At 47.4% G+C, this 22,976-nt stretch overlaps 1 protein-coding gene across 1 annotated transcript; it reads left to right on the plus strand.

Annotated features, from left to right (window-relative positions):
• Positions 1-1,104: 1,104 nt before the first annotated feature.
• IZUMO2 (IZUMO family member 2) lies at positions 1,105-22,889 on the plus strand. Its single transcript, XM_033962388.1, has 7 exons — positions 1,105-1,351; positions 6,941-7,015; positions 9,047-9,133; positions 13,851-13,871; positions 17,602-17,682; positions 18,866-18,989; positions 22,723-22,889. Exons 1-7 carry the CDS (start codon positions 1,105-1,107, stop codon positions 22,862-22,864), a joined length of 777 nt encoding a protein of 258 aa, XP_033818279.1. The 3' UTR covers positions 22,865-22,889.
• The last annotated feature ends 87 nt before the right edge of the window (positions 22,890-22,976 follow it).

The following is a 22,976-nucleotide window of genomic DNA, read 5'->3' on the forward strand; positions in this document are numbered from 1 at the left end:
TGGCCTACAAGATCCTACATGGCATCCTTCCTGCCGTTATCCCTCTATCCTGGAACTCCCCAACCCCTACTTCCTCCAGATCCTCCCAAATTTTTAAACTATCCTTCCCTTCCATAAAAGGTATTTCCCATGTAGGCAAACTTGGGTCATCCCTCCCCTTTAGAATCACTGAGATCTGGAATAACCTCCCCTCCCCTCTCCGAACCTCAAGCTCCCTCCAACTCTTCCGCAAACACCTAAAAACCTGGCTATTCTCAAAACTGTAACACTTCCCCCCTCTTAGGCCTCTCACCTTCCCCCTTTACACCTAACTCTTTAATCTCTCCACTGTAGTTCCTCTCTCATCTTTCTTCCTGTAAACCGTGCCGAGCTCCGCATTCGTGGAGATGGTGCGGTATATAAACCCAAGGTTTAGTTTAGTTTAGTTTAATAAACACAGAGGTGCTGTAAGCCACATCTGAGGGGAAAGGGTGCAAAGCCCTCCTGCTTAAAGGGGCACTTGATAGGAGTTTCTGTTGCCCTCTGGCCTTGCTCCTTGAACAGAAACTGAATGACCTCGAACAGAAAAGCAGCCGAGCCTAAGCACTTTGATGAGGAAGGATGGAGAGGACGTGACAGCGCAGTTCTAAAGCATTCTACGGTGAACCAGAAAATTAGAACTACACGTCCCAGAATGCTCTCGTACGAGACGGGTGTTGCCCACCTCAGTGGATAGGAGAACCATCCGGTTCAAAAGAAATGGATACAAAAGGGGCTTCTGCAGGAATCTGACCTGTAAAATGGTCTTTGTCCTTCAGTGTACCTGAAGTAGGGATTTCAAATGGCTCCAGAAAAAGAAGGATGGATTGAGACAGCCGGGTTTTACTTCCATTGGGTTCAATAGAAGTAAAGCCCAGATGTCTCTATCTTTCCTCCTTTTTCTGGAGCCATATAGTAACCCTAACCTGAAGGCCACCAAACCTTGTGACCTAACACTGGCCACCTTCAGAGTCATCATCCCTTTATGAGGTCATCCTGTGATGAATTAATTGAGCAGCTTCTCCATAGACACACCTGCATCTTTTTCTTCCTTATCCATGAGCTTGCCTGAGGCTTTGCCGATCAATGACAGTGCTGGAATGCTGCTCCGCCACTATCGCTCTCCTTCTCCTGGTCTGTCCGGTACCTTGGGCTTTTGGCTGTGTGCAGTGCAACAAAAATGTCACCAATGGCTTCGCCTTCCTGCGTCAAGAGCTGGTTCCAGTGAATATCAAGGATACGGCCCTGAAGGGAAGAGCCGAGCAACTCCTTGTTGGCATGGAGGGTCCATTCTTCATTGACTATGCCATCAGTCACTTCACTGGGAAGATGGGTAGGTGGCAGTTGTTCCAACACCACATTCAGGGCTGCCAGGGCACAGATTTCCATGAGTGTTTCTGGGATCTCTGGAGACCTATTCCATAGCAGAAGAGAGCTAAACTAAGGGTAACCTCCATTGCCCTTGGTGGTGGGAAATTCTGTACTTGGAATGAGATTCTATCACTTCACGTACCCACTCAGTCTCCATGTGTGTTCTCTGATGGGGGGATTGGAATGATTTTATATAAACCAGTGATTGCCAGTTGGAGGTCAAAGAACATAAGAACTGCCATACTGGGGCAGACCAGAGGTCCATCAAGCCCAGTATACTTTGATATACATTTCTGATATATGTCCAACAGTGACCAATCCGGATCTCAAGTACCTAGCAAGTAGGATTACCATATGGTTCCAGAAAAAGGAGGACGGATTGAGACATCTGGGTTTTACTTTCATTGAAAGCAATGGAAGTAAAATCTGGATGTCCCAATCCGTCCTTCTTTTTCTGGAGCCATAAGGTAATCTCTACTAGCAAGATTCCAAAAGAGTACAACAGATTTTATGCTGCTTATCCTAGGAACTAGTCTTTAAGCCCGTTACATTAACGGGTGCTAGAATAGATGTGTGTCTGTCTTTCTTTCTTTCTCTCTCTCCCCTTGGCCACTGTCTGTCTGTCTATTTTTATTTGTTTCTCCTTGGACGCTGTCTGTTTTTCCGTGGCCCCGTTCTGTCTCCCTGACTGTTTTTCCGTGGCCCCCTTCTGTCTCCCCCCCCCCCCCCCGAGCAAAACTGTCTGCCCCCCAGCACACCCCTCCCTCCAAAGCAACCCTCTTTCCCTCTCCCTGACTGTTTTTCCGTGTCCCTCTTCTGTCTTCCCCCCCCCCTGAGCAAAGCTGTCTGCTCCCCAGCACACCCCTCCCTCCAAAGCAACCCTCTTTCCCTCTCCCTGACTGTTTTTCCATGTTCCTCTTCTGTCTTCCCCCCCCGAGCAAAGCTGTCTGCTCCCCAGCACACCCCTCCCTCCAAAGCAACCCTCTTTCCCTCTCCCTGACTGTTTTTCCGTGTCTCTCTTCTGTCTTCCCCCTCCCCACGAGCAAAGCTGTCTGCTCCCCAGCACACCCCTCCCTCCAAAGCAACCCTCTTTCCCTCTCCCTGACTGTTTTTCCGTGTCCCTCTTCTGTCTTCCCCCCCCCCCGAGCAAAGCTGTCTGCCCCCAGCACACCCCTCCCTCCAAAGCAACCCTCTTTCCCTCTCCCTGACTTTTTCTGTGGCCCCCTTCTGTCTTCCCCTCCCCCCCCCCAAGCAAAGCTGTCTGCTTCCCAGCACACCTCTCCAACAAAAGCAGCCCCCTTTCACCTGCAGCACTGGCACGACACCCTCCAACCATTCCTCTCAGCTACCTGGAGTGAGTGCTTGGAGCGCGAGAGGGAGCGGGGCCTGGGCGTCTTGGCCGCAGCGGGGGAGGCCCCTACTGCCCCAGCTGCAACTTCTTCGGCCACCGCCCGGAACATGTTCAGGTCGCCAGCCCTGTGCGGGTGCAGCACCCGACTCTCCGCCGGTGTTTTGGGGACAGTCTTCAGGGGCTCGGAGCCCTCCTCCCAGCAGCCGCCGCCAGCGCCGTGAGAGGGAGCGGGGCCTGGGTGGGTCGGGCACAGGTTGGGTGCCCCAGCTGCAGCTTCTTCGGCATCCATGAGGAAGGAGAGGTTGGAGAGAGAGATTGGACTGGTGAGGAGCTTCGGGGGCTGCTGCTATTCTTCCACCGTGTCGGGCCCTTCGCTTTTCCTGAGTGAGACATTCAATCGTTCGTAAACGCCGAGTTGCCATGTGTGACGTAGGTAGTAAGCGCGCATGCGCACTCTTGCCGGCACAGCGCGACAGGACAGGGATCAGGGAAACACGCAGTGAGAGTGCGCATGCGCGCTCAGTGTTGTATTATTATAGGTAAGCGGTGGATTTCTCCAAGTCCATCTCAGTAATGGCCCGTGGACATCTCTTTTAGGAAATTCTCCAAGCCTTTTTTAAAACCCTGCTTTCACCACATTCTCGAGCAATAAATTCCAGTGTCGAGTGGAGAAATATGTTCTCCGGTTTGTGTTAAATCTACTATTTAGTAGCTTCATCATATGCCCCAAATGTGTATTTATTGACGCAGTGGTGGAAATTTAGCAATAAAATTCAGTGAGAGGGATCAATATTTAATTGGCAGCAGTGAGAGGGGGGAGGGGTTTAGCCACCAGCAACATTATGCCATGATGGGCCTTGAATATCTGGGTTTATGTAGCTGGCTGTCTCTTAAACAGTTAAGCACAATATCCAGCATTTAACCACCTAAGTAACATAGAATCATGACAGCAGATAAAGGCCAAATGGCCCATCTAGTCGGCCCATCCACAGTAAGCATTATCTCTTTCTCTCTCAGTGAGATTCCACGTAGAGAATGACACGGTGGCGGTTTACCCGCGGCCACCGCATTTTAGCCGCGGGTCACCCGCCGAAAACGGGGAAGAAACCTAGCAGTCGCTGCGGCGACGGGGACAAGGCCATTCACCGCCCGCGGGGCGGTGAATGGGTCTTGTCCCCGCAGTGAGGCATGAAGGATCGCGCGGTCCCCGCAGCTCACACCCGCCTGCCCAATCGATTCTAGTGTTTAGCCAGCTCTCTCCGCTCTCCTCACCTTAGTTTGTAGATTTTCTTTTTCGGCGACCCGCACGCGCGGCTGCTCAGTGTTCAATCTTCTGCTCTGACGCAACCGGAAACAGGAAGTTGCAGCAGAGCAGAAGATTGAACACTGAGCAGCCGCGCGTGTGCGGCTCTTTGGGAAAGCGTGCAGGTCGCTGAAAAAGAAAGCCTGCAAATTAAGGTGAGGAGAAGGGAGAGAGCTGGCTAAACACTAGGATCGATTGGGCAGGCGGGTGGGGGCTGCGAGGACCATGCGATCACCCGTGTTCCCGGCTCAGACTGTAAGGAGGGAGTGAAAGGGAAAAGGATGCAGCGGGGACGGTGACGGGGCGGTGAATGGGATGGCAGTGGCGGTGATGGGGCGGTGAAAGGGATGGCGGTGACGGTGACGGGGCGGTGAAGGGAATGGCGGTGACGGGGCGGTGCAGAGGATGGTGGGCCGGTGACGGGGCGGTGACGGGGACAGATTTTTTCCCCGTGTCATTCTCTAATTCCACGTGCCTATCCCAGGCCCTCTTGAATTCAGACACAGTCTCTGTTTCCACCACCTCTTCCGGGAGACTGTTCCACACATCTACCACCCTTTCTGTAAAATAGTATTTCCTCAGATTACTCCTGAGCCCATCACCTCTTAACTTCATCCTATGCCCTCTCATTCCAGAGCTTCCTTTCAAATGGAAGAGACTCAACTCATGCGCATTTATGTCACATAGGTATCTCCCTTCTCCCGTCTTTCCTCCAAAGTATACAGATTGAGATCTTTAAGTCTGTTCCCCTATGCCTTATGATGAAGACCACACACCATTTTAGTAGCCTTCCTCTGGACCGACTCCATCCTTTTTATATCTTTTTGAAGGTGTGGCCTCCAGAATTGTACACAATATTCTATATGAGGTCTCACCAGAGTCTTATACAGAGGCATCAATACCTCCTTTTTCCTACCGGCCATACCTCTCCCTATGCAACCTAGCTTCCTTCTAGCTTTCGCCGTCACCTTTTCAACCTGTTTGGTCACCTTAAGATCATCACATACAATCACACCCAAGTCCCGCTCACCTGTCGTGCACATAAGCTCTTCACCCCCTAATCTGTACCGTTCCTTCGGGGTTTTGCAGCCCAAATGCATTACCTTGCATTTCTTGGCATTAAATTTTAGCTGCCGAATTTCAGACCATTCTTCAAGCTTCGCCAGATCTTTCTTCATGTTATTCCCACCGCAGGGGTGTTGAACTTTGACACCCCTGACAAGGGAAGAGCATCTTATAGACAAATTTAAGAGCAAGTTAAAATGTTTTCATTTTTTAATTATTTTTTATGTATAAAATTTTTTATTGAAAGAATCAAATAATCAGTACAATAGGATAATACAAAAATACATTCAATACAATAAGAATCACAATAATAATATTTCATACAAATTTAAATCATTCTTTCAAATTTAATTTCCATATGAACTAATTCAATCTTATCTACACCCCCCTTAATTTCATCCCCTATCCATTATCTTCCCCTAAATGAAATCCCTCACCCTGGATGAAAGATGACAAAAATAAAGAATTAAAATAAAAAACTGAAATGTAATTAGTAAACCTAATTTTCATAATAAATCATTAATAACCAAACTTTGTATTTTTGGTGAAAGATTCTGAATATAAGGATCCCAAACCTCCATAAAAAGACGAGTTTTTTTTAGGCGAACCTTGAACCTCCCAACTCTCAAATAGAAATAAGCGATGTAATTGATTCCTCCAATGCCCAAAACTTGGAGATTCTTTCTGCAACCAAAATTCCATAATACATTTATGCCCAATCATATAGGCTTTCTGAAATAAAAGACATTTTAGTTGGTCAAAAACCAAAGATGCTTTTGACTGTTAGCTGCCCCCGATCTGGATTGCTCCATCAAACTTTGACCTCCGATCTCTTCTAATTCTTCTGCTTAACCCTCCCTCCTGTCTGGTTTTTTTTTGTCTCATTATCTATCAATTATTATATTTCTTACCCATTTTACCTTTTGTAGCGTATGTCCTGTTTGTCTACTCTACATTGCCTGTATTGTTTCCCTGAAAGTTGTAAATGTTTTTAGCCATGTGCATCACTTAGAAGTAGGATTAAGCGATTAATCAAATTTTAAGCTTGATGTAACTGTCCAATTAAGCCACTTTGAACAGCGACCCCTCGTTTATTTACAGTCAGGCCAGAACATGGAAATCTTAACTTCAAATATTGGTATCTATGAATCCTGGAGTTGAGTTTGTTCCCAAGGCCCTAAGTACCAGCTCTAGTTCTCGAGGGACTCAAACTTAGAAAATAGGGGAATTCTCACCCTTCAAGTGAATCTCCATGTTCCACCTTGGATCCAGCATAGGCTCCTTCGCCAACTCCATTTTTTTTTTTTTTTTTTTTTTGGGGGGGTGGGGGAGAAATGGGACACCTCTTCAAGTTTTTCAACTGGGAGAGGCCTTTTGGGAAGCTCTTTTTTTATGACAAAATCTGGCAACCCTACCTAATCCTCCATTGCCCCCAAATACAAAACACACCTTAGATTGTGAACCCTCTAGGGCAGGGGTGTCTAAGTCCCTCCTCGAGGGCCGCAATCCAGTCGGGTTTTCAGGATTTCCTCAATGAATATGCCTGAGATCTATTTGCATCCACTGCTTTCATTGTATGCTAATAAATCTCATGCATATTTATTGGGGAAATCCTGAAAATCCGACTGGATTGCGGCCCTCGAGGAGAGACTTTGACACCCCTGCTCTAGGGACAGAGAAAGTATCTGTATATAATGTGTACAGTGCTGTGTATGTAGCTTCCTCGGGTGGAAAGATGTTGTCTCCAAATGTATTCACCCATCTCTAGTCCCTTTGCTTTTCTGCTGAGGAAGATGTCCGATGCTTCACAGCTGGCATTTCTTCTCCCCCAGACATTGACGATTACAATCAGCTGGTGGAAGAGGTCAAAAATATGTCCGTGCTGATGCAGAGGAGTCAGCTAACAGGTAAGAGGATTTTCTTTCATTTGAAGGAGATGGGATGAAAGGGTAGCGAGCACTGCCAAGATCTATGTCTTCTCAGCCCAGACCTCAGGACACAGCCAGCCACTCGGCTTTTCAGGGTGTCCATAACAAATACCTCAACGCATATTCATTTCAGGTATTCTGAAACCTGACTGGGGTGTCCCAAGGACTGCGTTGAGAACCACTGTCTTACCATATGGCTCCAGAAAAAGGAGGACGGATTGAGACATCCGAGTTATACTTCCATTGGTTTCAATAGAAGTATAACCTGGATGTCTCAATCCGTCCTCCTTTTTCTAGAGCCATATGGTAACCCTATATATCACCCCCCCCCCCCCCTTAACCAGAAACACCACTCTGCATTAGTCTGAACCTGTCCCATTTTGGAAGGTAAGCGAGGTGGAGGTCTGGCTGGGACAGGGGTGGGGGAAACAAGGGCCGCAATCCAGTCGGGGTTTCAGGATTTTCCCCCAATGAATATGCATGAAATCTATTTGCGTGCGCTGCCTCCAATGTATGCAAATCGATCCCACGCATATTCATTTCTCAAACGCGGAGCTCACAATTAATTTAAAAAACTGTTTCAGTGAATTGAAATACTATATACCCAGGAAGCTATTCACGGCAATATTTCATATGCATAATATATACTTTTATTATAATTGATCAAATTCAAATATTCAATTACACATAATAACCTATAGATCTCATTCATACAAACATCACAAACTATCATATATAGGAACCCTCCCACTCAGTTCATTCACCCCAAAATACCAATGATACAACTCTTCTCCTTGTCAGTTGTTGCAACGTCTCGTCTTAACCAGAAAATATCTGGAATCAAATGTATCAGAGTTGCACTTCAAATGATCCTTGTTGGTTTTCATGGTTTCCTCATCATGTTTGCAAACAGTGCAGCCCCACACAGAACTATGTTTCGCAATTATGTATCTTCAGGATCTGAGACCGGGGTGGTCTCCCTTTGCCTGCTTTTCATCAGATGTATCTTACTAACTTCACAGCCACGGCTCAGGTTAGTCCAAATTCAGTGTTGTTCACTCTCCGTCATTGTATCATTGGTATCTTGGACTTTGGGGTGAATGAATTGAGGGTGAGGGTTCCTATATATGATAGTTTGTGATGTTTGCATGAATTAGATCTATAGGTTATTATGTGTAGTTGAATATTTGGATTTGATCAATTATAAAAGTATATATTACACATATTCATTGGAGAAATCCTGAAAACCCGACTGGGTTGCGGCCCTCGTTCGCCACCCCTGGGCTGGGAAATCACCGGTAAACCAGATGCTGTGTGCTGGAGAAAGCAGTATCCTGCCGAGAATGTCACAGTCATGTGCTGGATAGTGATTCACAAGGGACGCAAAAAAAATATGATAAGATACTCTCTCATACTCAGGGCTCCTGCACCATTCCCTACAACGCCTCCTGCTGGGAGAGGCTGGAAGAGCTGTGAGCTCTCAAATATCCAGTGCTCCTACACCATTCCCTAAAGTGTCTTCTGCTGGGAAAGGCTGACACTGTAGAAACTCTAGAGTTGCCTCCATACCCAGAGCACCTGCACCCTTCCCTACAGCACCTCCTGCTGGCAGAGGCTGGGACTGCAGGAGCTGTGAGCTCCCTAACTACCAGTGCTCCCACAGCAACACTTAATCTTGCATGCCAAATCACATGCAACACAAACGTTTGGAGAGAAAGAAAAAGTGGGGAAGAAAGCTGTGCTAAACGGCAAAATCACATTGAAACATGTATGTGGGTGATGCGACCATTGAGCTCCCCAATCAGAATGAAAGGGGCAAACTGAGCTAGTCCTGGATTTAGCCAAGTGCATGCTGGAACTTGTGGTTTTGCTTTTCTAAGGCAATGCAATAAAGAAATTAGAACTACAAGTCCCAACATGCAACAGGGTAAGCCCAAAACTGGCTCAGCTCGTACCTTCAGACATGGAGTTGTACACTCTCTCTCAACACCTGTGTTGTACATTTTTCAGACCAAGCTTTGCTGGACGCCTTGGTAGAATACAGGCAAAACATTACACTTAAGATGAAGATCCCTCTGAAGAACTATCATGACAAGGGTAAGCATTGAACTGACCCCCCAAAAAGGTCTTGAGTTGGTTTCACCCAACCTCCTATCCACTGTCAGTCCAGTACCCGTTTCCCACTCTTCATCCTTTCGGTGAATCTCCAATCCTTCTCACTGCTCCACCCATCTCCACCTCCACTCTGTTTCTCTGTCAGCTTGTCTTCTGTTCTGCGTGTCTCTCCCTACATCCATCACCTCTGTCAGCTTGTCTGCTCAAGGTGTCTCTCCTTACCTCCATAGCTGATCCCGTCCATTGCTTCTCAGCAATGGGGAATGACATTTGGAATTTTGCACTTTGGCCAGTGGTGAGACTGCCCCAAGGTTACCGCTTTTACTGTGACTGAAGCTCGAGATGGCACTGCTTCTCAATCTTTTGTGCAATGTTTCCTTCTTGTTCCCCCCCCCCCCCCGATCGGTTTGCGAGCCCTTTACGACCAGATTTCCCTCCTGCACTATTCACTAACGCCTGTAGCGATCTGATCCCGATCCTCCCACGAAAATTAGTAAAACCCCATGCAAAATAGCCAAGCGATTGATTGCCTGGCTATTTTGAATCGGGTTTTACTATTGACAAACCCGACTGCTGCAGACCTATTGGTAACTGTGTTACCCAAAAAACTCGGATACTGTGAAAAACCAGCTATAATGCAGCAAAACACTTTCACAAAGGTCAGATGCACACTGTCTGATGGCGTGATAAAGATCAAAGTGCAAATTTAAAATGCCAATGTTAAACGGAGGAAAAAGCCTCAGACAAGGGCCCTCCCACCTCCACAATAGTGAAATAATGGTGGTGGAGTGTTCACCTCATTGGCTAAAAAACCTCCTTTGTATTAAAAAGACACTGCACTACTTCAAGATGTAATGAAAAAAATATATATATATACCAGTGGTCTCAAACTCAAACCCTTTGCGGGGCCACATTTTGGATTTGTAGGTACTTGGAGGGCCGCAGAAAAAATAGTTAATGTCTTATTAAAGAAATGACAATTCTGCATGAGGTTAAACTCTTTATAGTTTATAAAACTTTCCTTTAACAGTTAAAAGGAAAGATATATAAACTATAAAGAGTTTTATCTCATGCAAAATTGTCATTCTTTAATAAGACATTAACTATTTTTTCTGCGGCCCTCCAAGTGCTCTATTTTTTCTGCAGCCCTCACATTTAAAGTTTAATATCTTTTCTTTCTCAAAACTGGCACATTTCAATCACTAAATTGAAAATAAAATCATTTTCCTACCTTTGTTTGGTAATTTCATCAGTCTCTGACTATGCATCCAATATTTCTTCTCTTCTTTCAGCCTCCTGTATGCTTCCTCTCCTCCAGACCTCATTCCCTCCCCCAACTTTTTCTTTCTTTCTCTATGTCTGTCTTTCTTTGATTCCGTGTCCCATTTTTTCCTTTGTTTCTGGCTCCCTGTCCCCCCCCCTTCTTTCTTTCTTTCTTCCTTCCTTCCTGCCCTCCCCCACGCCACCGCCACCGGAGAATAGGCTGTTGCCGCTGCCGCCATCAGGAACAGGCCGAGATCTCCCTCTTTCTCTTCTCCATGGGGCCGACCAACTCTCGCCGCCCGACGTCAATTCTAACGTCGGAAAGGATATTCCGGGCAGCCAGGCAGCGATTGGCTAGCCAGAATGTCCTCTCGATGTCAGAATTGACATCAGGCGGTGAGAGTTGGTCGGCCCCGAAGAGAAGCAGGGAGATCAAATAACACGGTGCCGACCTGAGAAGGGAAGGGAAGCAGGTTGGGCACCACTGCTCTAGACAAGCCACACTCTAGGGAGAACAGTGGACCACCCCCCCCCCCCCCCTTGGTACGCCACTGGAACAGCAGCGCGTCTGGCCGGCTCTTCCATGGAAAGCGCAAGGAGCTGCCAACCCGCGGCTTTGAACGGAATGAGCCGGCCAGACATGCTGCTGCTCCAAAAGGAAGATAATGATCCAGTCCAGACCGTGGGCCGCAAATAAAATCTGGAGAGCCACATGCGGCCCGTGGGCTGCGTGTTTGAGACCGCTGATATATACTGTATGATAGATGAACAATTCAACTTATCTTAGTTGATCTGTACACCAACGGTAGCCAACGTTTCACTATTCAGCTACCTCAGGGTGTAACATCTCCGATCAGAACTTTTAATCGGACGCTAAGCGTGTCTCATACATCCAAAGATGTATTTTTAATACAAAGGAGGTTTTTTTAACCAGTGAGGTGAACGCTCCATCACCATTATTCCACTATTGTGAAGGTGGGAGGGCCCTTGTCTGAGGCTTTTTCCTCCGTTTAAAATTGGCATTTTAAATCTGCACTTTGATCTTTATCACGCCATCAGACAGTGTGCATCTGACCTTTGGGTAACTGTGTTACCGACAGGTCTGCAGGTTTTTTGACTGGCCTGCCTGTCTTTTTATTTATTTTTTTCCATAGCACAGATATTTTGCGTGTGCCCCATAAAAAAAATAAATAAATAAAAGACAGGCAGGCCTGTCCAAAAAATGTGCACCCCCCCAAACGCGGCTTCCCCTCCCGATGCTGCAACCCACCTCACCCAAATCAGGCGCAACCCAACCCAACCCCCTGACCAGCATGACCCGCCCCCGTCACGGCACGGCCTGACACCCCGCCTGTTAAAAGTTGGGAGCAGGAGGGGTGCTCGGTTCCTTCTGCTCCTTTGGCTGACCAACCCCCCGGCCAGGCCGTGCCCGACCCAGCACCACCCTATCTCAAAGTTGAGAGGAGGAGGGGGTGCTCAGTCCCTCAATTTCCGTAGGCTAACCAACCCCCTGGCTGGGCTAGGCCCGACCCAGCACCCCCATACCTCAAAGTTCATTCCCTCCTCCTCCAGGCCTCCTCCAAAGCTGGCAGGATGACCGGGCAAGGCCCACTTCCTCCCCGTACCTTAATATTGTTGGGAGCAGGAGGGATGCTCAGTCCCTCTTGCTCCATGCCTCCTCCGCCAATGAATATGGCCTTAGGCCACGCCCTGATGCACTCGTCAGTGGAGGAGGCGTGGAGCAGGAGGGACTGAGCACCTCTCCTGCTCCCAACAATATTAAGGTACGGGGAGGGAGTGGGCCTTGCCCGGTCATCCTGCCAGCCTCGGAGGAGGCCTGGAGGAGGAGGGAATGAGCACCTCTCCTGCTCCCAACGATTCTTAAAGGTAGGGGGGAGTGGATGGGCTGGGCCAGGCCCAGCCGGCCATCTGGCCGGCCAGCCTAGGTAGAGCTACAGGTAGGGAGGGAGGGAGGGAAGTGGGCCGGCCAGATAAGAATGGGGTTTCACATGGCAAGAGGGAGTTGGCATCCCTCTTGCCTTTTGTGGGGCATCGGCAGGGCTGCGTTTGGGGGGGGCATTTTGTAGGGAGTTTGGGGAGGGAGGAAGCAGTTCCGGGGGGGGGAGGCTTTATTTTATTTTTTTTTTAACCGAGCAGATATTTTGTGTATGTACAACATGCAAAATATCTGCCCAATTTAAAAAAAAAAAAATTACAAGCCCTGACAGCAGTGACAGAAGGCTGCTTCTCCTGTCACTACTGTCAGGGCCTGCGCATGAGCGGAGATCGCACGTTTGCAATCCCTGCTCGCAAATGGGGGCATTCCACCGATCACCCCCATTTGAATATGACTGATTTGTGAATCAGTCGGACCTGCCTGAATCGGAAACGGATTGTTCCGATTCGGGCAGGTGAGTGAATCTAGCCCAAAGTTACTTACCTGTAGCAGGTGTTCTCCGAGGACAGCAGGTATGGTTTTCACAGATGGTGCCGGGTTCCGTGGATAACATCACCCATCTGTGAGAACAATTATTCTGGCTTGTCCTCGGGGAATTAGGATTCTACAAAATGCGACTCACAAAATCGATAGTGTGCGACCGCGAGGGGGCGTGGACCTGGGAGGAGCATGGGTGCATCAGGGGCGTGTCTAGCCCTTAGGCAAATTGATTGCAGAACACCAGCAGCCAATGAGCTCACATAAGTGCTTAGGCCTCGGGTTAGGTGCATAAGTACAGGCTTATGTTAGCACTTGCATGACTGTCGTTACAGAGTTTGCGCTTAGCGCACCTCATTCCAGCCCCGATTTTAGGCAAGCTTTTGAGAATTACCCCCCACTGTGTGACCGGTGCACTGTGGAACTTCCCCATGTAACAGCTGAGCAGCAACGATGGAAGAAAGCTATTTCTTTCTGGAAGAAAGCCACCCACGGCCCTGTCCTCCTACCTCAGTCTTAGGGTTACCAGATTTGTTTGTGCAAAAAAAGAGGACATTGCTCCGCCCCATTCCACCCCCAGCCTCACCTCTGCGCAAACCTCATCTCTTCTTCCCCGAGTCCAGGTCATGTCTGGGCCAAGCCGTGTCTGGACCGAGCATGCACGGATGTGAAATGATGACATCTTAGGCATGTGTGTGATGTCATCAAGTTCGCCCTCCAGCACATGCTCGGTCGCCCTCCAGATACAGCCCTGAGCTTTGGGGGGTCTTCCAAAACCCAGACAAACTACTAAGTTTTTGAAATCCATCTGGGCACCCGGACAATCCTCCAGAAAGAGAACATGTCTGGGTTTTTCTGGACATCTGTTAACCCTAGGACTCTGTCTTGGTTTCTCTATCCCTTTGTCTCTATCCCGCTGTTCTTCTCCCTTCGCTCCTTGAATGTCCACTGATTTAGGTCAGAACTTGTTCTGAAACTTCTTTTTTTTTTGTCCCTTTTCAGTGTGTTCCAAAGAACTTTGCCGTAAGTATAGCCTCTTCCGTGACTCACCTAGGAATGGCCCCCTGTGCAATCTCAGCCCGACTGTGACAAGGACAGGCCATTCCCCCTTGGGGCAGAAGTTATTGGGTCCTGAACCAGACCAACCGCCTTTGCCAGGGTTCAATGAGAGAGCCCCATTTCGGACTGTGCCCTTTTCTGGGTGGCCCAGTATGATCTGTGTTAAGACCTCCAAACAATGATGAGGAGCCCTTCTCAAAGCCCTGGGCTGTGGAGCTGTTGCATCAGACTAGAGAGCTGCACGGGAACGGGGACGATGGGAATCCGGCGGGTTCCCCCTTTGGGTCAAGGGGATCCCATGGGGACGCCCCCTCTGGTCGCAGGGATCCCGTGGGGACGCCCCTCGTGGGCACGGGGATCCCACGGGGTTGGGAGGCAGCTCAAGCCAAGAGGCTCGTCTTCTTTTCCTGCCCTCCTGCAGGGTGCAGCGCTCCCAGCACGCCACACGTAGTCGACCCGGAAGTCTTCCCCTGACGTCAGACCTGACGGAAGCAAGGCTTCGTGTCAGCCACGTGGAGTGTGCAGGGCCCACTGCCCTGTGAAGAAGTGCAGCGCTCGGGAGAGGTACAGTCTTGCGGGAGGGGGGTAAAGGAGGGAGCTTGACGAATACCAGATAGTGAGGACATATCTACAATAAGTGGATTTCTTGCTAGACCTCAAACATCCAAGGCGCTACTTCTAATTCTATTCGTGTCCTTACTGGGGTGGTGTTTTCATCATTGGTCTTAGCAAACAGCATGTGCAATAAATCATTTTGTTAATTTTCAACAGGCTCTGCATAAATTATAAAGTGAATACAGTGCTGTAAAAGTGCTCTATAGTGCTGCAAAGGAAGGGAACTTATCTTTGCGTCCGACGGCTGCCCAACCGTTTCACTTCTAGTTTCGTCAGGGGCTATGCCTCCTTAGTTACAAGCACCAACATTTTTAGTTACCATACCTTCTCTTTGAGCTGAAATAGAGGTCTGCACGGGAACGGGGATCGCGGGAATCCCGTGGGTCCTGCGGGAATACCCCCCCTAACCCACGGGACTCCCACGGGGACCCTTCTCTGGCCAACGGGACTCCCACGGGGACCCCTCTCTGGCCAACGGGACTCCCACGGGGATGGAAGGCTTTGGAAGCAGAGTTCGTCCATATAATATAATGGACATGTCAGCCTTAGTAAAAGAGGGAGTTTATAAGTTAATTACCTGAACAGAAAACAACAAAAGGGTTCCACCAAAGAGATTCCACAAGGAAAACAGCAGCGCAAACACAAAAGAAACTGTGGAATTGATGATCCTGTCAGAAGAAATTGCTGCTTTTTATGGGGACAGGCGGGGTTGGAGGTAATTCCTTGCGGGGACGGGTGGGGATGGAGAGGATCCTGACGGGGACGGGTGGGGATGGAGAGGATCCTGACGGGGACGGGTGGGGATGGAGAGGATCCTGACGGGGACGGGTGGGGATGGAGAAGATCCTGGCAGGGATGGGTGGGGATGGAGAGGATCCTGACGGGGCGGGTGGGGATGGAGAGGATCCTGATGGGGATGGGTGGGGATGGAGAGGATCCTGACGGGGACGGGTGGGGATGGAGAGGATCCTGATGGGGACGGGTGGGGATGGAGAGGATCCTGACGGGGACGGGTGGGGATGGAGAAGATCCTGGCAGGGATGGGTGGGGATGGAGAGGATCCTGACGGGGACGGGTGGGGATGGAGAGGATCCTGATGGGGACGGGTGGGGATGGAGAGGATCCTGACGGGGACGGGTGGGGATGGAGAAGATCCTGGCAGGGATGGGTGGGGATGGAGAGGATCCTGACGGGGACGGGTGGGGATGGAGAAGATCCTGGCAGGGATGGGTGGGGATGGAGAGGATCCTGACGGGGACGGGTGGGGATGGAGAGGATCCTGACGGGGACGGGTGGGGATGGAGAAGATCCTGGCAGGGATGGGTGGGATTTCTGTCCCCGAGCAACTCTCTAAGCTGAAACCACTATTACTCATAGCACTGCACTCAGCCTCTATCGGGGTACATTCTTAAATTCTAAACTGCTGTCATACTCTCTCAAACCCCCCCCCCCCCTCCACTGGAGCAGTTGCAGAGTTGAATTTTTGCCACCATGCAATACAGATAAGTAACAATCTTCTTATCTATGTAGAGTTTGTAGGCGTGGCAGAGACAGTGAACATGCTATGATGGTCTCATTTGCAACTGGCTCTGTGAAAAATCACTAGAGCTCAGGTTGAGGGTCTGAGCGTTCACTTAATAGCACTTTGTGAAGCCAGTTTGATAGTGTAATTTTACTATATATATCATATTTATTATTTTCTATTTAAGGTGATCAGTGATAGAGATGTTAGTTTATCACTATTTGGTAATTTGAATTTCCCTAGTATATAGTATAGAAACATAGAACCTTAAGGCACAAAAAATAATTTAGAATAAGCAGAAAGAATCTGAAAGAAATATTGAATAATGCTTATTCAGCAAAGTTAGAACTTCATTTCAAATTTACAAAAACTTTGTAGCCTATATAATAAAACCCTAGCCGCGCATGCGCACTCAACTGCGTGCTTCCGTGATCTCTGATCTGTGAGATGTAGGTCCGTGGCCGCAGGAGTGCGCATGCGCGGGTCCCCAGCCTTACTGCTTCCCAGCCGTCAGCGTTGGACTCCCTGCTCTCCAGATCGCGGTGTCGGCTCCTCTCATGAGCCGCACCAGCATTGGAGGTTTCCAACGCTGGCGGGGATCGAGAGGAGCCGCTGCGACACTCGCCCAGAGCAGGCCAGACCGCGGACCGGGCAGGGAAGCGCCGAAAGAGACTCCAGCTGCGAGCCGCTCAGTGGAACCAGGCAGGCAGCCACGCGAGGGAGGGAAACAGAAACAAAAAAGGGTACGTGCAGGGAGAAGCTGGACCTGCCTGCGGGAAACACGATAAGGGAAGGGGGGGCCCTTGGAGCAGGCTATACCACGGGAGGGAAGAGGGAGGGGCCAAAAGGAGCAGGCCACATCGTGCTAAGAGTAGGGAAGGGGGGTGGGGAAAATGCTGATACTGCTGCACAGGGACTTGGAGGGGAAGAGAAATGCTGTTGCAGCTGCACAGGGAAATGCAGGGAATGAATGACACACAGACAGCAGGAGAGAAAGGAGGAAAGACACAGGGGCAGGGAGAGGGACAGAAAGACAGAGAAAGGGGGCCAGGGAGAGAGAGAGACAGTGGGAGGGAGAGAGAGAGACAGAAAGACAGACATACATATATTCTAGCACCCGTTTATGCTAGTGTATATATATATATACATTTCTTCGGACTTTAGAGGTGACACTCGTAGGTTATTATCTTTAGAGTGCAGATTCACCGTGTTTCTTCATTAGTCCAGATACTTTATAATATTCTACGAGTGTCACCTCTGAAGTCCGAAGAAATATATATATATATATATAAACAAAGTTTTTGTAAGTTTTCTATAGAAACATAGAAACATGATGGCAGATAAAGGCCAAACGGCCCATCCGCAGCATCCACCACATCCTTCTCTCCCTAAGAGATTCCACGTACCTGTCCCACGCTTTTATAGCGCACACAACCTAGACGGCCTTTTGAGAATCACCCCCTACGGGTAACTGCCATTATTGTGCTCAGTCCCTCTTCTGGAACATGTGTTGGTTGGTACGAGATCCACACTCTGCCCATCCTTTCCTCTCTACAGGAAATCTGATCCGTGAAGTCTTTGATTGCACTAAATGCATGATGGTGAAACCCCACTGCCTGTCAAAACGCCAGTGTTCCGGTAAGGACCAACTTATGTCCTAGCGGAGGTGGTAAGTGGTTTCTGGGGTCCCTATTTTGTGCCCTATGCTCTTTTTCAGGTGAAAAAAAGGTGTGATCAGGATACTGAAAGTGTGTGGGGGCAGAAGGGTACTGGGTGGCCTCTATTTGGTTCATAATTATCTAATATGCATTCCATATCCCCTTTGCTCTCCATGGAATTTAGGATTATAGGAAATAACCCAAAGGTTCATGAGTCAGAGGTGGTTCTTACCTGCCTATCCCTGTCCCCTCCTCCTACATAAACCTAGATATTTCAAACTATCAGATCCCTATAGCAGGATTCCTGCCCTCCCCCCTACTGAACCTGCAGCATCACAGCTCACATTTGCTTCAGGGTTTTCCCCCTACTCTCAACTGGAACTTCAAACCAGTCTAAAACTAGAACAGTTAAAGTTCTGTCTATGGGCCAGCTGGAGGTTGCACTCTGGATAGGGCTCTCGGCCTATCTCCCACAGTGCACTGGGATCAAAGCTGACCCTCCACCAGGGGGAGTAAGTGAGCGCCTAGGATGGCACTGTTGTGAAAATCAAGGCATTGTTGTTCAGCGTGTCCTCGTCTTCCCCCCTATGGTGTTCAACAACTTAGCATCCCTTTCCTTTCTTACCACCTCTGCAAAGAAGACACGGACAGTTCCCACTCCCTCTGAGCTTCCTGTTTCAGAAGAGGCGGGACCTGCTGGGCCTCGAGCAGGGGCTCAAGTCTTGCCCTGGTAGTGATAAGTGTTGCGTTGGCAATCTGTCATGCCGGTGCCGTCGTGGAGAAGGGTAAAGAAGGGTAGGGAAACCAGAGAACACCTTGTGGGGAGGATGAGGAGAGGCTGGACGCCATGGGAGGGAGGATAGGGAAGGAGATAGATGCTGGATATCATGGAGTGCACAGGGTATCAGATGCCCTTGGGCTGGCCTGACTGGAATCTCATCTAGAGTAACATTCAGGGATTCCTCACCAGAAGAAAGTCGCTGTTATGTCCCCTGCCTCGACTCTGGCTCCCACTTCTGTCACTTTCTCCGAATGTGTGACCCTTGTGTGTGTGTGTGTGTGTGAGTTTGGGGCCAGACGCCTTAATATCCCACTAGGATAGAGCAAGACCTTTTAGCATTGCTTGTGTGACCCATACCCCTTCTTTCTTCGGCCGGCCCCAGTGGATGCCCAGGAGAGGATCACGCTGAGATTCAACCAGAAGGCCGAAGCAGCGCAGCTGACCCGCAGGGGCTTGATCACCGTGAGTGCCATGGGTGTCATCACCTTCCTGGTCCTTCTCACCATGTAAGTTTCCAAGTTTATTAAGTATTTGATTAATCGCTTATTCCACATTCTAAGCGATGTACAAAATATTAAAATAGTTCAAGGGAAACAGACAATATGAATATAACTCACAAGACAAAACATGACTCAAGAGGAAGGGAATGGGGAAAGAAATACAAGTTTAAAAGATAGTAAAGGAAACATATAAGGGAAGAACAACAATAGGGAGGGGGGGAAAATAATAAGTAACAGAGAATTTGAAGCCCAGGGGCTCAGTAGAGAGCCCTAAACTAATCCAACATTCTAGTTTTATTAGTTGCATTTTAAAAAGAAAGCATTTTAGCTTGCTCTTAAATCTATCCAAACTTAATTCTTCTCGTATATAAATTGGGAGTAAATTCCACATTTGGGGGGCCAAAAAACCCCACGAGCTGATGCTTTACCAAAAATTATTCCCCTAGGTCTAGGACAACCCACTATCGAATTACCGCATAAAGAACCCAAAAATAATAGGATGGCAGACCAAAATGAGTTGATCAAAGGACACAACCAAAAAGCATGAGATAATGTGCCAGGATCTTTATTGCATTTAAAACAAATTGGGGTATCTATTAAATTCGCATGAAAAGCTTGAATTTGGGAAAAATAAGCCCTATGCAAAATTCTATAAGTACATTCTCTCCAAACATACCCTTTTATAATCTTTGGTAGTCTATTAATAGATTGAGTAAAATCAAGAAGAGAAATCTGAATTCCCAACTCCTCATTCCAATTTTGTAGAATTTTATCATATGGTCGGGGAGGTATTATATTCCGCCACCACTTGTGTAATAAAGAAACTGAAATAGGCACATCATCACATTGATTAAAAAAAAGAAATAATTCTGTCATGAACTCCACAAGAAAAATTCAATCTCTTCAATTTATTAATATAATTTACCAATTGCATATACACATATAATGACCCAGGACCCCCTCCCACTACAATAGAAAGGTCAGGAAAACTCTTAATCTTCCCAGTTTCATCCAATACTTGTGATAAATAATAAATACCTTTAAGCCCCCAAATTCTAAAAATCCTAGATGTCATACCAGGTTGAAAATCTCCATTACCCTGAATAGATAGCAAATCTGTTATATATGGGTTATATCTCCATAATTTAATTAAATTTCCCCAAACTGAGCTCATTGAAGATAAAATAGGATTGCCTTTAAAATGGACCGGTAATTTAGATGGACAGTGGCGTACCAAGGGTGGGTGGGTGGGGGGTCCGCCCTGGGTGCACGGCATGGTGTCCCCAGTGCCTCCTTCTCATGTCCTTAGTGCCCCCAGTGCCTCTGTCCTGTGTCTTTAGTGCCCCCAGTGCCTCCTTCTCATTTCCTTAGTGCCCCCAGTACCTCCTTCCCATGTCCTTAGTGCCCTAGTGCCTCCTTCCTATGTCGGAGAGGACGTTCTGGGCCAGCCAGACATCGATTGGCTGGCCCAGAACATCCTCTCCGACGTCAGAATTGACGTTGGGAAGATGACTTCCTGTCGGCTTTAGCAGCAGCAGGGCGGTAAAATAGCAGTGGACTGGGGGAAAGTAAGGAGAGAGGCTTTTTTTTTTTGCGCGCGGCAGATAGGGACAGGAAGTGATCGCCTGTCCCGTTGTCCCTGAGCACAGCTTCGGGACGCTGTCCCTGAAAACGGGACATTTTGGGGTCCTGAAGCTGTGTGTGGGGACAACGGGACAGGAGGTCTGAAAACGGGACGGTCCCATTCAGAACGGGATGTATGGTCACCTTAAGGATACCTGAATCCTTGGAGAGAGGCAAACCTGTGCCAGCCAGGATTCAGAAGCCAGAATTCCCCACAGAAAGCAAGGAGTAAACCTCAGGACAGAAACTTCTAATCATTCTTCTGAAGGTAATAATGAATTTGATACAGAAATACCAGAAGAAAAGCTTGCAAATGACGTTGAAATGGAACCTGAGGAGTCATGCTTGTGTGAGAGCATGATTACAGAGTAAAGTGTAGAGAAAGTAACAATGCTGTTTCTGATAAGGTGGTGTTGCCTCACAAAATTAAGAATACCAGAAGGTTCAGGAATTACTGCTTTTGATGTAATTAAGAATAACAGAAGAGTTTCTTGCTCTCTCTCTTACCTTCCAACCCAACCATTGACGTTGCTGGTAATTCAGATAAACTCTGCTAAAACGTCCCCTCACACCCTTCTTTGCTGCTTGTAACTATGACAAAATGTTGTAAATCCATGTGTCATCACGGATCTTAATTAACTGATGTGAACCGCCTAGAACTTCTTGGGTATGGCGGTATACAAGAATAAATTATTATTATTAAATTATTATTAAGAATCACTGCTTCTGAATTTTCATAATCACAGGAGAACTGTGGGGAACCTGACCAAGGACTTGAAATTGAAAAGTTATTTTTTTGTGTTTTCTCTTTAACTTTATTAGTGAACAAAGCGTGGTGGGCTAAAGTGGTTCCCAACCCTGTCCTGGAGGAACACCAGGCCAATTGGGTTTTCAGGCTAGCCCTAATGAATATGCATGAAGCAAATTTGCACGCCTATCACTTCCATCATATGCAAATCTCTCTCATGCATATTCATTAGGGCTAGCCTGAAAACCCGATTGGCCTGGTGTTCCTCCAGGACAGGGTTGGGAATCACTGGGCTAACAGGCTGTTTAGCCACCAATGAGAGCTTTTGTTTCGTTTGTATGTTTTCGAAATTGCACAACGATATAAGAGCAGAAAATAAAGTCATCTTAAAATTCACACTAAACACCTATACTGGACCTGTTTATTTTGATTCAGACACCCCTCCATGCCTCATTCAACCGCTTGGCTGAGGTTTGGAAGGACCCAGGTCAGGGCTTGGGTTACTCCAGTCCAGGTCTTACCTGGTCACACACTATAGAAATAATTAATAGTAGTGGTAGGAGTAGTTTTGTGAGGAAGAGTTACACGTGCCTTGGAGCAGATATAACTTTTGGGTGGAAGTGTTGGGTCTATCTTATAAAGATCTTTGAATGCTTATGGAGGAGGATATGTGTTTTGAAAGTCCTATAAAATTATTCCCTTTTCAATACCCTTTTTTTTAATCTTTATTCATTTTCAATCCTTTAATAAGTGTACAAATATAACCATTGATAATATTGAAAATATCACTTGCAAATCTATCAAAAAAAAACATAAATTGTATATGTAAACCCAAATCCCTCCCAACTTCCCCATTATTATTAAATAAGCAATACAATCAGAACCCTTTCCCTATTCCCCTCGCTATTATTTATGGTGTATATTTCAATAGAAAAAAAATGGTGTTTAATCATTACAAAAAGATGTCAATGGCTCCCATATTTAAAAAAAAATCTTATAATTTCCATTTTGTACAGCTAATGATCTTTCCATTTTAAACATGTGACATAATGAATTCCACCAAAAGTTAAAATTAAGTCTACTGCAATCCTTCCAATTGTTAGTGATATGTTGAATGGCGACTCCAGTCATGATTAATAAAAGTTTATTATTAATCATAGAAGTTCCAAATAATACCGTATCATAAGATAGTGCTACATGATTTTCCAGTAAACAATTTACTTGATCCCAGATGGAATTCCAAAAGGCTAAGATATAGGGACAATAAAACAAACGATGATCTAAAGTCCCTATTGCAATACCCTTTTAAATGGCAAACTCTTTGGAAAGGGACTTATTTTGTGCATTTCTCTCTCCCTTTCCCTCCAGTGCTCTCACACACAAGAGAAATTTAAAGATTCTAGAAACCAAAGCAGGGGACAAACGCCAGAAAAGAATAACCGACTCCTTGGAGAAGATATTTGACAACCTGTCCCAGCCATATAGGGAGAGGGGCATGGATATCAAATAAGCGTTGGTGGGGACCAGGCAGCACCGGGATGCCGCCGTTCCCTCGATACATGGAAGAAACCAAGAGAAACAGATGGAGCAGGGGGTACGTGACCCTCAAGAATGGGATGGTG

This window comes from Geotrypetes seraphini, chromosome 10 (assembly GCF_902459505.1).
Source record: "Geotrypetes seraphini chromosome 10, aGeoSer1.1, whole genome shotgun sequence".
Taxonomy (NCBI): domain Eukaryota; kingdom Metazoa; phylum Chordata; class Amphibia; order Gymnophiona; family Dermophiidae; genus Geotrypetes; species Geotrypetes seraphini.

Excerpts from the sequence above, each read along its gene's own strand:
- IZUMO2 (XM_033962388.1), top strand. The coding sequence starts at position 1,105 with ATGACAGTGCTGGAATGCTGCTCCGCCACTATCGCTCTCCTTCTCCTG. Across the intron at positions 17,683-18,865 it reads GTCAAAACGCCAGTGTTCCG|TGGATGCCCAGGAGAGGATC; the intron begins GTAAGGACCAAC and ends GGCCGGCCCCAG. Across the intron at positions 18,990-22,722 it reads TTCCTGGTCCTTCTCACCAT|TGCTCTCACACACAAGAGAA; the intron begins GTAAGTTTCCAA and ends CTTTCCCTCCAG.